The 19,970-nt window shown below is 48.0% G+C and overlaps 1 protein-coding gene and 1 long non-coding RNA gene across 23 annotated transcripts; one reads left to right on the top strand and one right to left on the bottom strand.

Annotated features, from left to right (window-relative positions):
* Positions 1-1,277: 1,277 nt before the first annotated feature.
* Positions 1,278-7,409, bottom strand: LOC140687100 (uncharacterized). The gene is made up of 3 exons (XR_012061201.1): positions 7,137-7,409; positions 6,775-6,864; positions 1,278-1,554 (listed from the first exon to the last, which is right to left on the bottom strand). It is a non-coding gene; the product is annotated as an uncharacterized lncRNA (long non-coding RNA).
* Positions 7,410-7,504: 95 nt separating this feature from the next.
* On the top strand, positions 7,505-19,461 carry ATXN2L (ataxin 2 like). Of its 22 annotated transcripts, none has more exons than XM_072942861.1 (24): positions 7,505-8,070; positions 9,590-9,626; positions 9,842-9,898; positions 9,984-10,055; positions 10,449-10,599; positions 10,997-11,121; positions 12,078-12,169; positions 12,609-12,809; positions 13,579-13,754; positions 13,918-14,028; positions 14,466-14,660; positions 14,748-14,819; positions 15,068-15,138; positions 15,328-15,623; positions 15,704-15,773; positions 16,297-16,443; positions 16,568-16,640; positions 16,734-16,921; positions 17,282-17,411; positions 17,502-17,623; positions 17,775-17,984; positions 18,140-18,329; positions 18,656-18,692; positions 18,936-19,461. In XM_072942861.1, the coding sequence occupies exons 1-23, from the start codon at positions 7,769-7,771 to the stop codon at positions 18,685-18,687; spliced, it is 3,120 nt and encodes a 1,039-aa protein (XP_072798962.1). In that variant the 5' UTR covers positions 7,505-7,768; the 3' UTR covers positions 18,688-18,692; positions 18,936-19,461. The 22 variants fall into 22 exon arrangements, with proteins under 22 accessions (XP_072798962.1, XP_072798960.1, XP_072798954.1 ...); XM_072942859.1 differs by having other exon boundaries at positions 14,448-14,660; positions 18,936-19,059; XM_072942853.1 differs by having other exon boundaries at positions 14,448-14,660; positions 18,140-18,383; positions 18,936-19,059.
* Positions 19,462-19,970: the final 509 nt, after the last annotated feature.

The raw sequence follows: 19,970 nt of genomic DNA, 5'->3' as shown, positions 1-19,970 counted from the left end.
CCATACATGAAAAACCCACAGCAAACAGCATGGTCAATGGTGAAAGACAGAAAGCTTTTCTTTTAAGATCAGGAACAAGGCAAGAATGCCTGCTTTTGCCACTTCTATTCAACACAGTAATAGAAGTTCTAGCCAGAGCAATTAGTCAAGAAAAAGAACAAAAGTCATCCAAACTGGAGAGGAAAAGGTAGAATTATTTCTGTTTGCAGATGACATGATCTTTTTAAATGTAGGAAATCCTAAAGATCACACACATTTTTCACAAATAAAAAATTGTCTTCTCCCTTGTTACACAAGTACCTAAAATATCCTCATTTTTGCCTATTGTCCCACAATGCCTAAAATATTTATTCTTGGCCTTTTACAGAAAATGTTTGCCAACTCCCACTCTAGAAAATGCAATCTGTAGTGACATAAAGCAGATCAATGGTTGCTTGGGGATGGGAGGCTTGGAGGGGGGCAGGTGAGACAGATTACAGAGGGTCACAAAGAAACTTTCGAGGTGATGTATATGTTCACTCTTGTAATTGTGGTTAGGGCCTCATGGTTGCATACATATGTCAAAACATACCAAATTTTGCACTTTAAATATGTACAATTTATTGTCTTTCAATTATACTTCAATTAAGCTGGTTTAAAAAGTGAGTTGATGAATTACAATGACAGTGAAATTCAGTCTCACAAGTTTCTTATGTGTAATTCTGGGCACTGCTTGGGAAAGATTCGAGGATGCTGATACTTGGAATAGGGATGTCTTATGGAACCATGATGAAACTGATAATCTTGAATACCCAAATTTTCTGGGCCTCCTTTGCCAGTAGAAGTTACCTTGCCTTCTGATGTCTAAGGAGACTAGTGTTTCCTGCTTGAAAACTGTGAGAACCTCACCTGGGACAGATACTTAGATACCTCGGAAGGAGATACTCATCCTCCTGAAAATCACCACAACTGCTCTTGTTTCCATTAGACCCATAACGGGTTAAATCTCAGTGGGCTCCAGAGGATTTAGGTGCACACTGTATCTGAGGAGGAAATAATTTACACAGCAAAAGAATTGCAAGACTTTGCTGACATATATCAGCAGAAACCTGGGGAATTTGTGTAGAAGGGGATCCTAAGAGTGTTAGACTAAGTTTTGCACTGGGTTGGATTGAATTCATTGATACGGGTGCACTTGCTCAAGAGTCTGGATTTAATGTGTTGGCTCATGCAGCTGCAGGTGACTCTAACAGTTTACATAATAAGTTTACCTTTTTTTTTTTTAGTTGTTTTTTGGGGGTGGGTGGGTAATTAGGTTTATTTATCGAGGAGGTACTGGGGATTGAACCCAGAGTGCTAAGCATGCACTCTACCACTATGAACTTTTCTCTTCCCCCTACATAGTAAGTTGACTGAAACTTGAACTTAACAGTGGCCTACTTTTAGTGAAGTGGAGACACCAGAACTTCCCTGCCATGATGTAGAGTAGAGAGTCCAAAGGCTCAGGGAGATAGGAATTTCGGAGTAGATTTATCACGTGCAATCAACATATCACTCTTAATACATTCCATGAGGCTGTAAAGGGTAGCAGGGATATACCATTAACTGGAATGCCTTGACCCATTGCCAGTCTTTGGCAGTGGCTAATTAGTCGCCATGTTTCTAAAAACAAATAGATGAGAAGCTTACTAAAAAATTGCTTGATCTGTGTAACAGAGGGGAAAAAAAATCTTGCTCCGGTAGCCAAAAACCTAACTTGAGTCACTGCAGTGGAGCACCATGATCTCTCTCCCAGTTTCCAGACCTAAGTCAGCATAGACCCAGAGCCTTCTGATTGAAGGGGAGAGTGGGTGTCCTTGAGAAAGAAACTGGCCCGTTTACTGGAGTGACTGTTCATTAGGGAGAAGAAAATACCCACAGCTTTTGAAGACTGGTAATTAGCATCAATTAGTACTGATGCTAATTCCTGGGGATCCAAATGCTGCTGTGGCTCACCAAAGTGGGGACTTAAGGTGATCATATAATAGATGGAGTCTTAGCTCAAACCCAGTTCACAGAAGGCTCAGATCCATGATCCTATCCTGCGATTATTTCCAAGTTCCTAAGGATATAATTGGAATAGACATTGATAGCAGCTGGAAGGATCCCCACAATGGCTCCCCGATCCATGGTCAGGAAACTGGCAGTGGTGGCAGGGTTTTCGGAGCTATGATGAACCAGAGGAATATCATCTTGGCTATTTTGATGACCATCACTTCCCTGGCTGTGTGATTTTCTACATCTGAAGAAACATAGAGGTTTTTGTGGTAGAGAAGGACCAAGATGGAGGAGCCCAGAGTGAGAAAAGAAATGGAAGTTGGGGGCCTGGTGATGTGGACTGGGAGAGGGACAGCTTGAGAAAGGCAGGAACCTTGCTGCCTTTGTTGCGGAAATTGGGATTTTGGACATGGAGAGGAGAAAATTAGGCAATGATCTGTTTTGAAGGAGAAACTTCTTTACTCTAGCATCCTTATATATTCCCAGTCTCCAAAGTCTGAAAAAAAGCAAATGGAGAGGACAGGGAAGAGGTGTCACAGAAAACTGGGTTCCTGTCCTTGAGGTAGACTTGGAAGTATAGCCCTTATTATCATGTGGGCTGGAGCTCCCAGAAGGCAGGGGTACTGGACCCCACTGTTCTCTGGGTTACTGGAAGATGGAGGAGATAAAAACAAAGTGTGTAAATGCTGAAAGGCAAAGCCCAGGAAAGTGCAAAGGGACTCGGGGGCCAGACGCTAGCAGGAGATACAGATGTTTTTTGAAGAATGGAGAAGTTCCTAGAAGGAGATGGAAGGAGTGACCTTGAATTTGTAAGAGAAAATGAGGTCAATCTTTGAGGCTATGTTCAGAGAAAGAGAAACATGAGAGACTGATCAGGGAAGACAAATGAGAGCCAGGTCCTAGAAGTGAAGGAATGTTTGATGAACGGGTGCCAGAAGCAGTGAATGAGTGAAAAAGGGTGGATAGGGCATCTATTAGTATGTCTTCTGCTCCCTTCCTTTCCTCCTGAAGGAGGCAATTATGGAGGCAATTATGGAGATCTTTGCATGGAGTTCCATTGGGAGAGAAATGAGAAATACAGAGCCTTCTCTTGAGAAGGAGATGGAAGATTTGCTCAGAAAGAGAGCTCATGCTCCAAACTGATTGCAAAGGCGTAGCTAGGGTGCACCCACATTCTTGTGAAGGTTGAAGCAGGTCCTCACACCCTATTCGGATGGCAAAGACTTTTGTCGGCAATAGAAAGAACCATAGCATGAGCCGCATTAGAAGAACCTTGGCTGCAAGGTTACACTCTAATTGGTGAAGAATAGCAGTTGGGGAGCATCCAATGCAGTGGCTGCACATTGGTGGCTTGCAGGCATGTATTGTTTGGCACACAAAAGATTTCTCCAAAAAAAGAAAAATCGGGAGATTTCAATTTTTTAAAAAATCCAGACTTCTGGCTTCTTTAAAAAAAAAAATCAAGATCTCTGGCAACATTGGGACACATCCCTGCCTGGCAGATGTTGGCTGGAGCTGAGAAGCACGCACCCCTTTTAGACAAGGCCACATGCTCTCCAGTTTCATGGTGCCTCCTTGTTTCAGCCTTTTTTATTACCTGTCTCATGCAGGCATTCGAGTTTGGGACCCTTCCTCTAATCCAGCCTCTCCTTTTATAGATTGAGATGGGTGCCCCAGAAGTCCAATCCCTTGTCCTAATCAGTAGAGCTAATAAGAGACAAAGACAGAGCTACAATTTTTGTCTCCTGGGATACACCCTGTATTCTTTCTGCTATCAGATGCTGCCTCTTCTTGGGAAACATTCAGGCTTTTGTGAAGGAAAAGTACCCCTGGAGGATATGTGTCAGGGAGATGGAGTCAAGTTGGATTTCATCATAATGAATATCTTATCTTGCTGCCTCAGCCACTCTCTCTTGACATGTCTTAAGCGAGGAATATGGCCTCTGTTTCATACGAATGAAGTCTGGTGTCACTGGACCCTCAAACTGGAATTACTTCCCAGATACACCTGACTAAAATGCAGTGAACCACTGGAATTTGACACAACACTGTAAAGTGACAATAACTCAATAAAAAAATGTTTTAGAAAATGCAGTGAACACTGGGTACTAGTACCTTAGAGTACCTAAGGGTACTCTTGAGAACTAAAAACTCTTCCCTAATTTATCAATGAGTTTATGGGTGTTCAGTATATACAATTAGGTGATTTACTCTCACTCTTTTCCCTAACCTTAGGGGTGTCAGATACTTTTTACTTATTTAATTATATGTAAATTCCTTATTTTAAAATGTCAAACTTACAGAGAAATTGAAAGGCTACTACAAAGAACTTCAGTATAACGCTTACCCAGATTCACAAGTTACTAACATTTTGTCAATTTGTTTCATTTTCTCTGTATATAAAGAATATAAACAAGTTGAACTATCTAATAGTAGGTTGCATATATCATGTTCCTTTGTCCCATAACACTTTACTAAGAATAGACTCTTGTACATCTACAGAGTTATCACATTCAGCAAACTTATCATGGACGTAGTACTTCATAGTCTATATTCCAGATTCATCAATTTTCCCCACAATGTCTTTTATAGCAATTATGTTCTGGATTTAGGCCAGGATCAATATTTCATCTAGCTGTTAGTTACTTTATCCTCCTTTAATCTGGAACAGTTCCTCAACCTTTCTTTGTCTTTCATGCCATGGACATTTTTGAAGAACACAGTCCAGTTATTCCTTCTGTTTCTTCTTTTTATCTATGGATGCATGTATATTTCCACGCAAACAGTATGTAAGCATGGATTCTTCTTTAATTCAATGCACTCCTCCCCAGTGAGAACCATGGCTTCCAACAATGTCTACACATTTACTTGTGTGTTCAATCCTACGATACACCCCAAATAGGTTCAGAATTGCCATGCCCTGACCACTATAGCAAACTGACTTAAGAATTAAAGGTTTGCAGTAATTTTTTTCTTGAAGGTGCCTGAAAGTTACTTGAATTAGTTCTATCTTTTCCCCTTCAGGGTGTTATTTTTAATTTACCTAAAATAAGAGTTGGGCTCATTTATTTATGCTTGTATTCAGATTTTAGGTACTCTGTTTCTGTTAATTCAATTTTTTTAATATGTTGACCAATAACATGATATGAAAAGTCAAAAAAACTATATGAAAAGGCCTACTCAAAGAAGTGCCTACCTCTCCCCAATCAGGGCTCTGTTGTTTCCTTCAACAAGAAGGATGTAGCTCAACAACCAAGGAACCCTCATTTTCCCCTACCTCTCACAGATGCTAAATTTTATTAGTTTTTGGTTTATCCTTCTTGTGTTTTTCTTTGCAAGAATTTGCAGATACATTTGTTTTCTTACTTCCTCTTCTTCCTTGTGCAAAAGCTAGCACAGTTTATGCTCTTTTGAACTTTGCTTTCTTCACTTAATATATCCTGGAAATCACTCCATAGCAAATCACAGTGATGTAATTTCTAAATTGCATATAATAAGACAACACTTCATTCCTCAATTTATTGAGTGACTGTGTGCCAGCCACTAAGCTAGACATGAAGGATAGGGAAGTAAGTAAAATGCAGCCCCTGACCTTAATGAGCTCAGGCTCCAATAGAAAAGGGAGCCATAGAAAGAAAACCATTACAGTGCTCTGGGAGCCCAGAAGTCAATAACAAGATATTCAAAAGGACTGACACCTGAGCTTGAAGAATGAGGACTAGATGAAGAAACAGCATGTGTAAAGGCAGAGTTGAATAAGGGCAAGGCATATGGTAGAAATGAGAGTTAAGTGGGGCCGAAACTTAGAAGGGTGTGGGAGCAGGATGTAGGTGGGGGAGACAGGAGTGTCGAAAATGAGACCAGAGAGGTGGCATGGCACCAGGTGGTGCAGGTGATGCCAGGAAAAAGTTGGACTGTGTTATTTAGAGGTCCAAGAGACATGGTCTTTAAAATGCCACTTGGACTCATTCACAAGTATTTAGTTGACTGCCTGTATCATGCTAGGTATTGCAGAAGGAGCAGTTAGAGTAAGATCCCAATCTTTAGGGTGCTGATACAGCAGGAAGACAGAATGAAAGGAGCTCCTAGAATAAAGTGAGGAAAACCGCTGGGCAAACACACAGGAAGGGACCCTAACACTCTCAAAGCTAGGAATGTGGCGGGGTGAAGGAATATTGCCTAAAGAGTAAGGCAAACTTTTAGCTAAGTGTGTGTGCATTTAGGGGAGACTTGAGTGTTGGAAGAGTTCCAGCGCTAACGCCTGGAGTGAAGAGAAATTGAGATAGTAAAAGTTTTGATGGGACCACAGACCCATCACTGCTCCACTCCATGCTCCACCTTGCCGAGTAATCCTTCAAAAATTCAAATCTGATCTCTTCATTTTCTGTAAAAGGCTCCCCACTGCTTTGAGGATAATGTCCATGTCTCTTTCAAATCTGGTCCCAGGTTACTTACCTTTCCAGTTTCATTTTATTTAAACCTCCTCCTTTAATTTTATACTCCAGACACCCTGAAGTTTTGTTACCAGGTCACATCCTGTTCCCCCTGCCTAGAAATCCATCACCAAACGCTGAATTAGGTGGCACTCCCAACTACTCTTATAGTGCTATGTGCTTTTACCTAGTAGATCTCATCTAATTGTCTGACTCTACCACTACTTTGAACTCCTTGAGGGCAGGAAGTGGTTTAATCACAGTTACATCCAGAGCACCTAGCCTAATGTCCTAATGCCCAACTAATTTGAATGAATGAGTTTACCTTCATTGCAGAGTTGGGTGGTGGATTTTGAACTAGACGCTAGGAACCTTCGTCTTCAGTCTCTTTATTGTTACCGTTTAAGGGTTCATTCTAGGGCATGGAGAAACCATTAGGTTGAAAATCATTAAAATAATTTCGAATTAAGCATAGATTTATCTCCAAAGATCAGCATCTTCAAACTGATAACTTGAATGCTCATCAGTGTTTTATGTAAAAGCAGATGTGGTTGAGAGTAGCTCTTCAAGAAACCTACCACAAGTCTAAGAATTCCCTGGTCTAGTCCCGGGACTTCTTTACACCCAAACTCCGCCCATGGGCCCCTAAAAGGCGGAAGAACTGCACGCTACGTCGCTACTTCTCACACGACTGCGGAGGCATCCCGACGCTACGCCGGCGGCGTGGGCGGGGCGGCCGGTTCTTCCTTCCTCTCTGATTCTTCGGCTCCTCCCCCAGCGCTTCAGACGCTCATTGTGAAGCGGCTTCGGCCGGCAGCCTTCAGAGCTGCTTGAGACCTAGAGGCTCTAAATCCTTGTAGCGCGTAAGCGCCTGCGCTGCTCCTTTCCCACTCCAAAGGCTAGGGGCGCGAGATTCACCTTTCTTTATTCCCTCCTCTCCCGCCGGGAGCTAACCGCCCCGGTGCGTGCGGACATCTCGCGCCGCCGCTCCCTCCTCCCCGCCCCTCCCCCTTCGGGAGCTCCCGCCCGCGCGCTCCTCCCCCTCCCCTTTCCCCGGCGACGCGCACGCGCGCGAAGCCGGCTCGCGCCCTCTCGCTTTCCTCTGGCCCGCGAGACCCCCTCCCCTTCCGCCTCGCGGCGCTTCCTCGCGCCGCGGTCTTCTCTATCCAACCCCGACACCGCGGGGCTCGCCCCCGCCCGCCAACGGCGGGTCCCCAGCTTCCCAGTCCCCTTCGCTTCCCGCGCTCTCCAGCGGGGGCCCAGCCCCGGACTCCTCTCTCCCTCCCTTCCCCCTAATTCCCCTTCCGGACGCTGCCATCATGTTGAAGCCTCAGCCGCCACAACAGACCTCCCAGCCCCAGCAGCCGCCCCCCACGCAACAGGCCGTGGCCCGCCGGCCTCCCGGGGGCACCAGCCCTCCCAACGGCGGCCTCCCGGGGCCCCTGGCCTCCACCTCGGCTCCCCCAGGGCCTCCTGCCGCCGCTTCTCCCTGTCTGGGGCCTGCAGCCGCTGCCGGGAGCGGGCTCCGCCGGGGAGCCGAGGGCATCTTGGCACCGCAGCCGCCGCCGCAGCAGCAGCAACATCAGGAGAGGACAGGGGCAGCGGCCATCGGCAGCGCCAGGTGAGGATGGGTGGGTTTCCGGGCGCTGTATCCGAGGTGCCCGAGACCTGTACACCGCGCGAGGCGGACTTGTAGCCTGGCTACCTTTGAGAGGCACCAGAGGGAGTGGGAAGATCCCGTGAAGCTAGCGGTGGGCCCCCTCAGGTCCTAACAGGTCGGAGTAACAGGGTTCCCGGGTGGCCACAGGAGCATTTAGGGGCCGTGCTCAGCTCTTGAGAGCCTAGTCAGGACTCGGGGCCTTAGCCTAAAGGGCAGGCGGAGTGCATCCCGCCAGCGGCGTCGGAACGAGGAGTTGGGGGGGCTGAGGAGGTGATCGGGGTCCCCAGCTCCATTACCACGAAGGGTCTCGCGGTCCCCGGCTTCAGCCAATGGGGAGTCAGCTGCGGGAAGGGGTCCCTGGCCGTAGCCAATGGAGGGGGGCGCGCGGCCCACAGTTTGGCCAATGGGGAGGGAGGGACTTGGGAGCTAGTTGCTACCTCCCCCTTCCCAGTCTGACCAGTAGGAGGGGAGCGGGGTGGGCGGGGGGGGGGGAGGAAGGAGTGACAAAACTGGGAGGACTGCGGACCAGGAACCTCCAGCGCGCGCGCGCGCTCTGCCCGTACGTGCGCGCGGATGCTCTTATGACCTGGCCATTCTCGAGCCCCGAGTAACATATAGGGCAGCGGCTGGGAGTGTGCGTGGACAGGTTAACCTGGTGTTCTTGGATGAGTGGTGCACACCCTACTCGGTTTCGTCTATGTGTGGGTTTATGGAATTGGGAGTAGAGGTATACGCAGGCGCAGTTGGTTCTGATCGCGGGAGGGGGGATTTTGAAGAAACCTGTGGGCTTTAATGCGCAGGCGCAGACCGGGCGAGGCCTCCCGGTGGATAGCTTTGCGGCTGCGCTGTCCCCCAGCCCCGCCAACGGCCCCCTGATCGCCCTATTCCAACCGCCGGTTACATCAGCCAGCGAGGAGCAGGGCTACCGGGCGATTGATGACCCCTCCCAGAGTGGGTAACAGGCAGAATGAGTAAAGAGGTCGAGAGGGTGGATTGTAGAGGGAGTAACCTTCTCCGAGGGTTTAGGGAGTAAGGCTGCGGGAAATGATGATCTTTTCTGTTGGGGTGGTAATATGCCTGACCTAGGTAGTTCCAAATCTGCACTCCTTGAGCTTCCACCTTTATATCCGGGGTCGGTTATTAGTTATCGAATACTGTAGCATTTGTCTGTTGGAAGCATGCAGCCCTGGCCCTCTTGGAGAAGGTGAAAAGGTTGTGTTGAATTGGCTCTTAAAGCAATAGACAACCGTTGATGATTGAGGTCTGTTTTACTGGCATTTGGAAGAAATGGCTTTTAAGGACTGTGTTTCTTCCTCTGTAAGGTGAGAGTTTGAAAATCTTGTTGGATTAATTGATTTGTTGCCTAAATGTTCATCTTCACGTGGTATGTGGTTCTAGCATACCAAGTCCTTTGAAATCAATTGTATAGAAAGGGTTGAAGATATTTAAATAACAAGTTTCTTATTTCTTTCTCCTACAGGGGACAAAGCACAGGAAAGGGACCCCCACAGTCACCGGTGAGTGCCTCCCCCCACCTCCAACTAATGCACAGACACCTAAAAGATGCATATGTGGGGATATAAAGCAGATTAGGTGCAGAAATATTCAGATGGGTTCAGAAGGCAGGGGACCCAGTACATACAATGTAGGTAGAGTGGAGTATGGGCATTTAGAAGGAGGGTGAGATGTTGACTGGCTGTTCCTTTATTTGTCTCTCCTGTATTACTGACAGGTGTTTGAGGGTGTCTACAACAATTCCAGAATGCTGCATTTCCTTACAGCTGTTGTGGTAAGTGCGTACCTAACTCCTGGGTTGAGGAATGTAATGCATCAGTTTGCTGGAGGCACTTTTCTTTTTCCCCCCACTCTTTCAGGGCTCCACTTGTGATGTAAAGGTGAAGAATGGTACCACCTATGAAGGTATCTTCAAGACACTGAGCTCAAAGGTAGGTTACTCCAATTAGCTTATTTTTGGAGTTCCATGGGAGAAGGAGGAGGAGAGTAGAGTAGGCTCATTGAAGAAGTGAATTGAGTGGTGTTGGACGATATTGCGGCTGTGCTCATTATTGTAGGCCTGTGCCGGGAAGTGCTGAAGGCAATAAAAGACATGGGTTTGAAATTTGAGGGCAGGGTACTTTGATGTTAAAAATGGTCAAATTTAAAAATGAACTTTTAAGTTTGGAACTTTTGTTAAATTCTGTGGCTGATGTTGAGAAGACAATGCACATGAGAATGTGGTGTTGGGCAAAGTTTAGAAAGGGTAAAATAGAAGTAGTCATATTTTTGCCTTCACGTTTCTTGATCCTGACCTTGGGTGTTGGGAAATGGGACTCTTGCAGTTTGAACTGGCAGTAGACGCTGTGCACCGGAAAGCATCTGAGCCAGCAGGTGGTCCTCGTCGGGAGGACATAGTGGATACCATGGTATTTAAGCCAAGTGATGTCATGCTTGTCCACTTCCGAAATGTTGACTTCAATTATGCTACTAAAGGTATTTATTGGGCAAGGCTATTGTGTCAGACCCATTTCTTGAGTAGAGAGCATAGAACAGTAACATGATTTGATTTTTCTCTTCTCTCCTTTGCTTTAACATCTTTATTTATTTCTAAGGAAGATGGCTGGTTTTTCTTCTTGAGAATATGTCTTGATGTCTTAAGATACAGTGGTTGTTTTGTTTTTATTATTTAGTCATTTATTTATTTATTTATTTATTTATTTATTTTTATTGAACTCTTCAAGATGAGGCTTTTTATGCTGCACCCTACGCCTCGCCCCCACCCCTGAACTCTGACACACATAAACTTTTCTTTGCTCCGATGGGGGTGGGGGTGTTGGAAAGAAGTCTGTGAGGTATCAGCTGACTCCTGATCTTTAACCTGTCCCCACAGACAAGTTCACTGATTCAGCCATTGCCATGAACTCGAAGGTGAATGGGGAGCACAAAGAGAAGGTGCTTCAGCGTTGGGAGGGGGGCGACAGCAACAGCGATGACTACGACCTCGAGTCTGACATGGTACAGTCCCCTTCCTCTGAGAACCTGAGAGCTGTGGGGCTCTGCTGCCAGAGTGTGGGTTGTTGACAGTGACATCATTCTTGGAACCAAGAGTTGCTAGGGTGGGCAGGGAGGGAAATCTTTTACTATTGACTATTGACGGCAGTAAGATTCCAATGGAAAGGTAAAGAAAATAACAAAACAAAAATACCTGTTCCATGGGGGAGGGTATAGCTTAGCAGTAGAGTGTGTGCTTAGCATGCACAAGGGCTCAATCCTCAGTATCTCCATTTAAAAAAACTCATACATAAATAAATCTGACCCCCTCCCCCAAAAAAACAACCTGTACTTCTGCTGTCTGTGATTGACAACCTCAGTGCTTGCCTCAAGTCAGTTTTTTCCAGCGTTAAAAAGAGTGGGTATAGAGTGGGTATTGAGTACTGTGTAGGCCCATTCTTTTCCCAGAAACAACTACCTTGAATCATTTAAAATTTCTCACGAGTGAGCGCCTTGTTATTCCACTATATTAATTTGCTCAAAATTTATTTTTCCTGCCTGTTTCTGAATTTCTCATGTAGATATGTAGATCTAGTTATTGCTTTTAACTATTATGTATTCTGTTTATATACATACACATGTACGTATACACAACAAATTGTATTTAATGTCTTTCTTTACTAATTGGTGTTTTTTGCCATTATTTTAGTATTAAAAATAGTGCTTTACTGAATTTTTAGAATGTATATCCCCATGCACATATGCCAGAATTTCTCTGAGATATAACCCTGGAAATGGCCATTAGGTCTTAAGACTTGTCTTTTACTAGCTGTTGCCAGTTTGTGCTGCAATCAGCTTGGTTTGGTCAGATTTTTAATATTTTGATTAAATTAGATTTTAAAAGTAACCTAATGAAGGAGAAAGACTAGTTATTGTTGCTTTCTTTGCTGTGTTTTAAAACATTCTCCCTCCTCCCCTAGTCCAATGGATGGGACCCCAATGAAATGTTCAAGTTCAATGAGGAGAACTATGGTGTGAAGACCACCTATGACAGCAGTCTCTCTTCTTATACGTGAGTGTCTCTTTGTCCTTCCCACTTGGTGCAGTTTGAGATGTGAGGTCACTAACAGAAGGCAGGTCTCTAGGTGGAACATAGCTTTTGTTCATTCTTTTCTAGGGGTCCAGTTTGCCCTCTCCTCACTTCTGATCTGCCTTTTGAACTCTTCCCTCAAAGGTGTTTCTCTTTCTCTTAACCTTGATTCCATGGGTAGAGTTAACTGTTTTCTTGTTCATCGGTCCATACTTTTCCTGTAGAATTTTAACAAACTTACATATGTGTCTAAGTGTCCCTCAGATTCAGAGATATGCCTTGCCGCTCAGCCTGGGACCCTTCTAGATGCCAGGTCACTGTATGCTGAGTTGTTGAAGGGTTTAAACCATGTTATGTCTAAGCTGGTGATAGGACTGATAGAAATTTCTTCCCTTTTTCCCCTCTTGGGTGGTCCTCTCAGTGTGCCCTTAGAGAAGGACAACTCAGAAGAATTTCGACAAAGGGAGCTGCGTGCGGCCCAGTTGGCTCGAGAGATTGAATCGAGCCCCCAGTACCGCCTGAGGATCGCCATGGAGAACGATGATGGGCGCACGGAGGAGGAGAAGCACAGCGCAGTTCAGCGGCAGGGTTCAGGGCGAGAGAGCCCCAGCTTGGCATCGAGGTGATTGCTGGGGGTGGCTGGTCTGGTGGGGCTCAGGCTCACCATATGGGCCAGGAGCTTGGTACGCTCTTTTTTCTTTTTCTTTTTCTTTTTTTAACATTTTTTTATTGATTTATAATCATTTTACAATGTTGTATCAAATTCCAGTGTTCAGCACAATTTTTCAGTCATACATGGACATTTTTTTTTAACATTTTTTATTGATGGTACGCTCTTGTTGAAGCCTCACAACCGTATAGGTTAACACAGTTATGCCCAATTTTTAGGTTTAGGAGACTGAAGCCTAGAACTGTTAAATAGTTTGCCCAAGGTAACGATGCTAAAGCTTAAGGATTTAAAGACAAGTGTTTTTCAGCTTTTTGATGCATATTCTTTTTCTCTGCATGTTCATCCATGTGTATGTCTTATACTTTGATTTCATTTCCATAAATCAAAGAGTATTGTAGCTTGTAAAAGCTTCACCTTAACCACAGTGTAATACTACCTTTTTCCTAGGTCAGGAGAGGTAGAATTGTGGAGCACTGGCCAGGTTGGTCTGGTCAGGGGTTGATACAACATAGGGTCATAGTCCAGGAGCTACAGAACTTATAACCAAGACAGATCTTCAAGTGGAATAGTACAGAAAGCTGAAGCCAGGCATGCGTGTGTATGTGTGTGTGTGTGTGTGTGTGTGTATGTGTGGCAAGAGGTGGACTTTAAAAGGAGGGCTTCATATTTGTAAAATGTGAGTTTTGTGGCTACTTGATCTTATTTGAACTCTCTCCCCCAGGGAGGGAAAGTATATCCCTCTACCCCAACGAGTTCGGGAAGGTCCCCGGGGAGGAGTTCGATGCAGTAGCTCTCGGGGTGGCCGTCCTGGCCTTAGCTCTTTGCCACCTCGTGGTCCTCACCATCTTGACAATAGCAGTCCCGGCCCAGGTTCTGAGACACGTGGTATCAATGGAGGTGAGTTATGAAGCAGGCTTTTGTTGGGGGCAAGGAAGGGGATGGTAAGGAGGTGGGAAAGATAATTAAAAAGATTTAGATGGGTTGGAAGGAAGGTGCATTGATGGTATTGTAATAGCAGAAACTCTGCCTCTTTTTTCCCATCTTTAAAAAAAAAAAATAGGTCCTTCCCGCATGTCCCCTAAGGCACAGCGGCCTCTGAGAGGTGCCAAGACTCTCTCTTCTCCCAGCAGCAGGCCTTCTGGAGAAGCTTCTGTTCCACCTCCTGCTGCAGGTAAGAATTCAGTGTTGTTACATGAAGAAATGGATAGAAATTTGTAAAGGGATGTAAGCATGTCAGTTGTTAGAGTGCTGTGATGGAAGACAGTTGTAGGGTACGGGTGTTTTGGAGGCTTGGATTTACGCTTTTCTAGGAAAGAATTTTTTGAGTTTCCCTCATGCAGAATTTCCAACATGGCAGTCCGTGGGTTTTCTGGTTGGCAGTTGTTTTTTGTTTAAGTTAGTTGCCAACATTTTAAGGCAGGAGAAATCATAGAAAACTTCTAATTTCTTCTGAGATACAGAAAGTTCTGCCAACACTCAACCTTTCTTGCTGTCTGGTTGTGTTTGTGACCTTGTGGATAAACTTTTCTTGGTGTTTCTAGTGAGTCCCCGGTATCCATTGCTCAGTGACCAGCAGTGACCATCACACAGTTCTCCCATTTCTTCCAGTGGGCCGGATGTACCCCCCACGCTCTCCCAAGTCAGCTGCCCCTGCCCCAATCTCAGCTTCCTGTCCAGAGCCTCCCATCGGCTCAGCAGTACCAACCTCTTCAGCTTCCATCCCTGTGACATCAGCAGTTGTGGATCCTGGAGTAGGCTCCATTTCCCCAGCTTCTCCAAAGATCTCACTGGCCCCCACGGATGGTAAGAGCCATGTGGTTGAGGGCTGTGGACAGTGTGAAGTTGCTTCTGGACAGAAGGTCCTTCAGGCACTTCTCTTTTCTTGCTCAGTAAAAGAACTTCCAGCCAAGGAACCTGGGAGAACTCTGGAGTCCCAGGAGCTGTCCCGGATAGCTGGGAAAGGTAGGGTTTTTTTTTTTCTTCTGCCAGAGTCTATTGCCCCTTGGATTGGGAGATCAGTTAGGAAAATTGTTGGAATTCAGAATCAGACAGTATGTGTCTTTGATCCTAACTTAGGATTCTGAAGAGCTCCTTTTTTCTTTGGTTTCTTTTGTCTTTTGGGATGCTAGCATTGTGTAGCCACGTTCAAGAAAAGAAATGTGTGTTTTCTCCTTTTTTTTTTTTGTTTGTTTGTTTGCTGTTTCTCATAGTCCCTGGCCTTCAGAACGAACAGAAACGCTTTCAACTGGAAGAACTGAGAAAGTTTGGGGCCCAGTTTAAGGTGAGAAAAGTGTGGGAATGAGCTAGGATGTTAGCAGGATGGAGTTGAAGAGGGGTGGGGGAGTTTTATGGAATAGGCACTGGGTGTCGTCAAGAGATGAGAGCAAGCAAAACTGAAGAAAGGAAGCAGAGCCTGGGGTCTGGACTGGACAGTATCCTATTCATTGTGTATTTGTTTCTCTTCTTCCAGCTTCAGCCCAGTAGCTCCCCTGAGACCAGCCTGGATCCTTTTCCTCCCCGGATCCTAAAGGAGGAGGCCAAAGGGAAGGAGAAGGAAGTTGATGGTCTTTTGACTTCAGAGTCCATGGGGTCCCCTGTTTCCTCCAAGACAGAATCCGTATCGGATAAGGAGGACAAACCACCCCTGCCAGCAGCAGGAAGCACTGAGGGGCCAGATCAGCCCCCTCCACCTTGCCCAAGCCAAACCGGCAGCCCCCCAGTGAGCCTCATGAAGGGAGATGACAAGGATGAGGGCCCTGTTGCTGAGTGAGTGGGGTGGGGAACTGGGTGGGTGCCAGGGGTGGTGAGGGGAAGCCATGAGGATTTACTTTGTTTTTCTCTCGTAGACAAGTGAAGAAGTCAACGTTGAATCCCAATGCCAAGGAGTTCAATCCCACTAAGCCTCTGCTGTCTGTGGTGAGATGGGATGGAGAATGTGGGCTTTGGTTCCCATGAGGGAGAGTTTGGAGTAGGGTATTAGGGCATGGGAGGGGAAGCTCCTGACTCAGGTAGCGAAAAGAGGCATTGTGAAACGTGTAGGGATTGAAGCAGTTGGGGAAACCGAGGGGTCTCAGGGCTGGGTGGCAAGAGATTGTAATGTGTCTGACAAGTATTCATGGATTTTTCCCTGGGACTTCACATTTAGTCAGGGGCATCTGAGTCTGGTGGTTAGGAATATGGGCCCACTGACTTGACCTCTGCTTGCAAGCTTGGTGATTTTGAACAAGCCACTTAACCTCTCTGCTTGTTTCCTCATCTGTAATTTGAGAAAGCTAATCTCGTAGGGTTTGATGTGAGGCTTAACCAAATGAAGTGTAGGACGCATTTGGCACGGGGCACTCCGTGGATACTGTTGATGTTATAGGTATTGGGTGGGGGTTGGGGAGCGGTACAGAAGTCATTAAGGTATTTTATATGTGTCCTCTTGTGTGTCTTACAGAATAAATCCACCAGTACTCCAACTTCTCCTGGGCCCCGGACTCATTCAACCCCCTCCATCCCGGTGCTGACGGCAGGCCAGAGTGGGCTCTATAGCCCCCAGTATATTTCCTACATACCTCAGATCCACATGGGACCAGCTGTTCAGGTGAGGGAAGAGACTGGGTGGACCAGGGTAAGAGGTTTGGTTGGGCTGCTTGAGGGACCAAAGCATGCCTGTTCTGAGCATTTTTAAGCAAGTCATTCAGCCTCACCTGTGTTCTTGTCCCTAGGCACCTCAGATGTATCCGTATCCTGTGTCCAACTCAGTGCCTGGACAGCAGGGCAAGTACCGGGGAGCAAAAGGTGAGCGGGGTCAGGAGGGGCCGTCGACGGGGCTGCCCATTGCCTCCTGGCAGGTGGAGCTTGAGCTCTGCACTATTTTTCCTCCACCCCCAGGCTCCCTGCCCCCCCAGCGCTCGGACCAACACCAGCCAGCCTCGGCCCCTCCAATGATGCAGGCCGCTGCCGCTGCCGGCCCACCTCTGGTGGCTGCCACACCCTATTCTTCCTACATCCCCTACAACCCACCACAGTTCCCAGGCCAGCCCACCATGATGCAGCCCATGGCCCACTACCCCTCGCAGGTGACTGAGGCACAGGAGGGATGTGGGGTATAGATGCTTGCTAGAAAGCCCATTTTCTCCACCTCCCAGACTCAGAGGAGCTGGTGAGAGAGGCAGGCAGAGTTCTGGGTGGTGTGTCTGGCTTGAGCTTCAGTCTTGGATCTGGTAGGAGCTGTAGCAAGGCAGTGGACCCCTGAGCCTTAGGTGTTTCCCCTATAAAATGTAGATGAAACAGGATCCACTTAGTAGGGTTATTGTGAATGTGAGGCAAGGTGGTTTAACGAGATCAGAGTAGTGTTGAGCACAGGTTCTCAGGCAGAGGGATGTGCCTCCCGACTGAGCCCTCTGCCGTGCCAACCGCTTCTCTCCTTGCCCCTCCAGCCGGTGTTTGCCCCCATGCTTCAGAGCAACCCACGCATGCTGACGTCGGGGAGCCATCCCCAGGCCATCGTGTCATCCTCTACCCCTCAGTACCCTTCTGCAGAGCAGCCCACCCCCCAAGCCCTTTATGGTAGGTTCTGGACCCTCCTTCCTCCAGGCTGTGCTCCTCAGCCCCTTCCGGTGTGCTCGGCACTGACTGTCTCTCCCTTTCCTGCTGTAGCCACTGTTCACCAGTCCTATCCACACCATGCCACGCAGCTTCATGCCCACCAGCCGCAGCCGGCCACCACGCCTACTGGGAGCCAGCCGCAGTCCCAGCATGCGGCCCCCAGTCCTGTCCAGGTGCCTGCCGTGGGGGATCCAAGTGGGTGGGGCAGGAATGGATGGCTGGAAGAGAGAGGCGTTCCTCGGTGGCGGTGGGGTCGGGTCAGCAGGTGGTCAGCCTGGGTACCAGAGGAGTGAGTGGCACTGACCCTTCACCTCCCCCTGACAGCACCAGGCGGGGCAGGCCCCACACCTGGGCAGTGGACAGCCACAGCAGAATCTGTACCACCCAGGGGCCCTGACAGGCACACCGCCTTCTCTGCCGCCGGGACCTTCTGCCCAGTCCCCTCAGAGCAACTTCCCCCAGCCAGCCGCTGTGTACGCCATCCACCACCAGCAGCTGCCCCACGGCTTCACCAACATGGCCCATGTTACCCAGGTGAGAGCCCTGCTGTGCCATGAGGACCTGAGCCGGGGAACGGTCCCATCCCTAGATCCTTGGTGTACCTTTTTACTTCATGGTCCTGACACTAGGAGCCTCAGATCCTGTGTCAAATTTCTGTGGTGCTCCCAGCTCCTTTTTGTTCTCTGCAGGCCCATGTCCAAACTGGAATCACAGCAGCCCCGCCCCCTCACCCTGGGGCTCCCCACCCGCCCCAGGTGATGCTGCTGCACCCACCCCAGAGCCATGGGGGCCCCCCCCAAGGCGCAGTGCCCCAGAGTGGGGTGCCTGCACTCTCAGCTTCCACACCCTCACCCTACCCCTACATCGGACACCCCCAAGGTGAGCAGCCTGGCCAGGCGCCTGGATTTCCAGGAGGAGCCGATGACAGGATTCGTGAGTTCTCGTTAGCCGGGGGAATTTGGCATGGAAGAGCTGATGGGCTGCAGGTGGGGCAGGATGCACGGGTTCTGGGTGGGGAGTGAGGGGTCTTGGAGGCAGGGCTGTCCCACAGGGCGCCTGCCGACCTGCACCTGTCTGTGAAGTATGTAGGGTGGGCAGAAGCCACAGTCGCCGCCGCCAGGGGCTTGCTCCTGGCTCTGTCCTTTGCTTCCCTCCGTCCTCGCTCAGTTGTGATCCAGCAGCCCCCCTCCCCACTGCCTCCCCAGCTCTCAGTGACCCCGACTGTCTCCTGACTTAGCTGAGGTAAGGTCAGCGCAGCAGACAGGGCCAGGCTGGGGTGTGGGGGGCAGAGCTGGGCACATGAGTAAGGGCTCTGGCTCACTGGCAAACGGCGATTGATCTGTGCTTCTGACAGCCCCATGAGACACCTTGAGGAGGCCGCTCCTACCAACACTCCCCCCACACCCCACACTGGACGGCATTGGATGAAGGGACAGCTGCTTGGGTTCTAATGCTCCTGCTCTCTTCTCTTTCCCCTCCAACCAGTTCAATCTCATCCCTCCCAGCAGCTCCCCTTCCACCCCCCGGGGAACTGAAGATTGTCCTGGCCGCGACCTGAGACCTCCATGAGTGGAGGGAAGAGTGATCTATGTCTCTTCCCCCAGCAGCTCGGACCAGTCCTGTCCCCCCCCCCCGCCCCCCCCCCCCGCCCCCGGGGAGCTGGGGAATTCCTGCCAAGCACCTTGAATGGGAAGGGCCACGAAGTGGGCAGGGCCAGGGTCCAGCGGGGGTGGGGGGTTCCTGCTCTGCCCCTGCCCATCCCCACCCCGTCTTGCCCTCCCGTCCTCTCATCTGTCCCCCCCCCCCCCCGCTGGAGACGGAAGATCTTTTATTTTCTATTATTTATAACCTCAAACTTGGGCCCTCTGTTCTTTCTTCCCCATTAACTTGAGTGACCTGCGTGAGAGACACAGACAGATGCCCCACAAGAATGGTTGGACAAGACTTTTACTTTTTATTACATAAAAATATTTAAAAAAATTAAAAAAAATAAAATTTTAAACTAACTTAACCTGCCTATAGTTTCCTCTTTGGAGAATAGAGTCTTAACGTGGTTCCCAAGATGGGAGATTCAGAGTAGCAGCATGGTCCAAAGATGCCTTTCTGGCTCTGTAACTGCTGCACAGGTCATCAGTCTCTAGGTGGCTGCTTTTTCAGCTCAGAATTGGCCTAGATCTTTTTTTATTTCTAATGTAAGTACTTCATGAATTGTTCTAATGTAAGTATTTCATGAGTTGTATTTATCTCTTTAGACTAAAAAATACTGTAGTGTTTTGGGCCACTGGAAATAAGGGCCTGACTGGTGCACAGCTGAGAGGTCTTTGGTATCAGTGAGAGCTGTGAAGGTGAAGCTGCTACTGAAAGTGGGGAGGGCTGGGTTGAGCCCCAATGATGGGAGCAGGAGCTAAATGAGGAAGAGCCAAGTATGGGAGGGAGAAAACAAGTTTCAGAAGGTTTTTTTCCCAAGGAGACAGTTTGGAATTCTTATACTATGTGACCTGGCCTCAGTTTCATGTCTGT

Source organism: Vicugna pacos, chromosome 18, assembly GCF_048564905.1.
Source record: "Vicugna pacos chromosome 18, VicPac4, whole genome shotgun sequence".
In the NCBI taxonomy this organism is placed as follows: domain Eukaryota; kingdom Metazoa; phylum Chordata; class Mammalia; order Artiodactyla; family Camelidae; genus Vicugna; species Vicugna pacos.
The sequence above is the reverse complement of the archived record's forward strand: the minus strand, read 5'-3'. Positions and strand labels throughout refer to the sequence as shown.

Excerpts from the sequence above, each read along its gene's own strand:
- ATXN2L (XM_072942864.1), top strand. The coding sequence starts at position 7,769 with ATGTTGAAGCCTCAGCCGCCACAACAGACCTCCCAGCCCCAGCAGCCG. Across the intron at positions 8,071-9,589 it reads GCGGCCATCGGCAGCGCCAG|GGGACAAAGCACAGGAAAGG; the intron begins GTGAGGATGGGT and ends TTTCTCCTACAG. Across the intron at positions 15,139-15,327 it reads AGTTTGGGGCCCAGTTTAAG|CTTCAGCCCAGTAGCTCCCC; the intron begins GTGAGAAAAGTG and ends CTCTTCTTCCAG.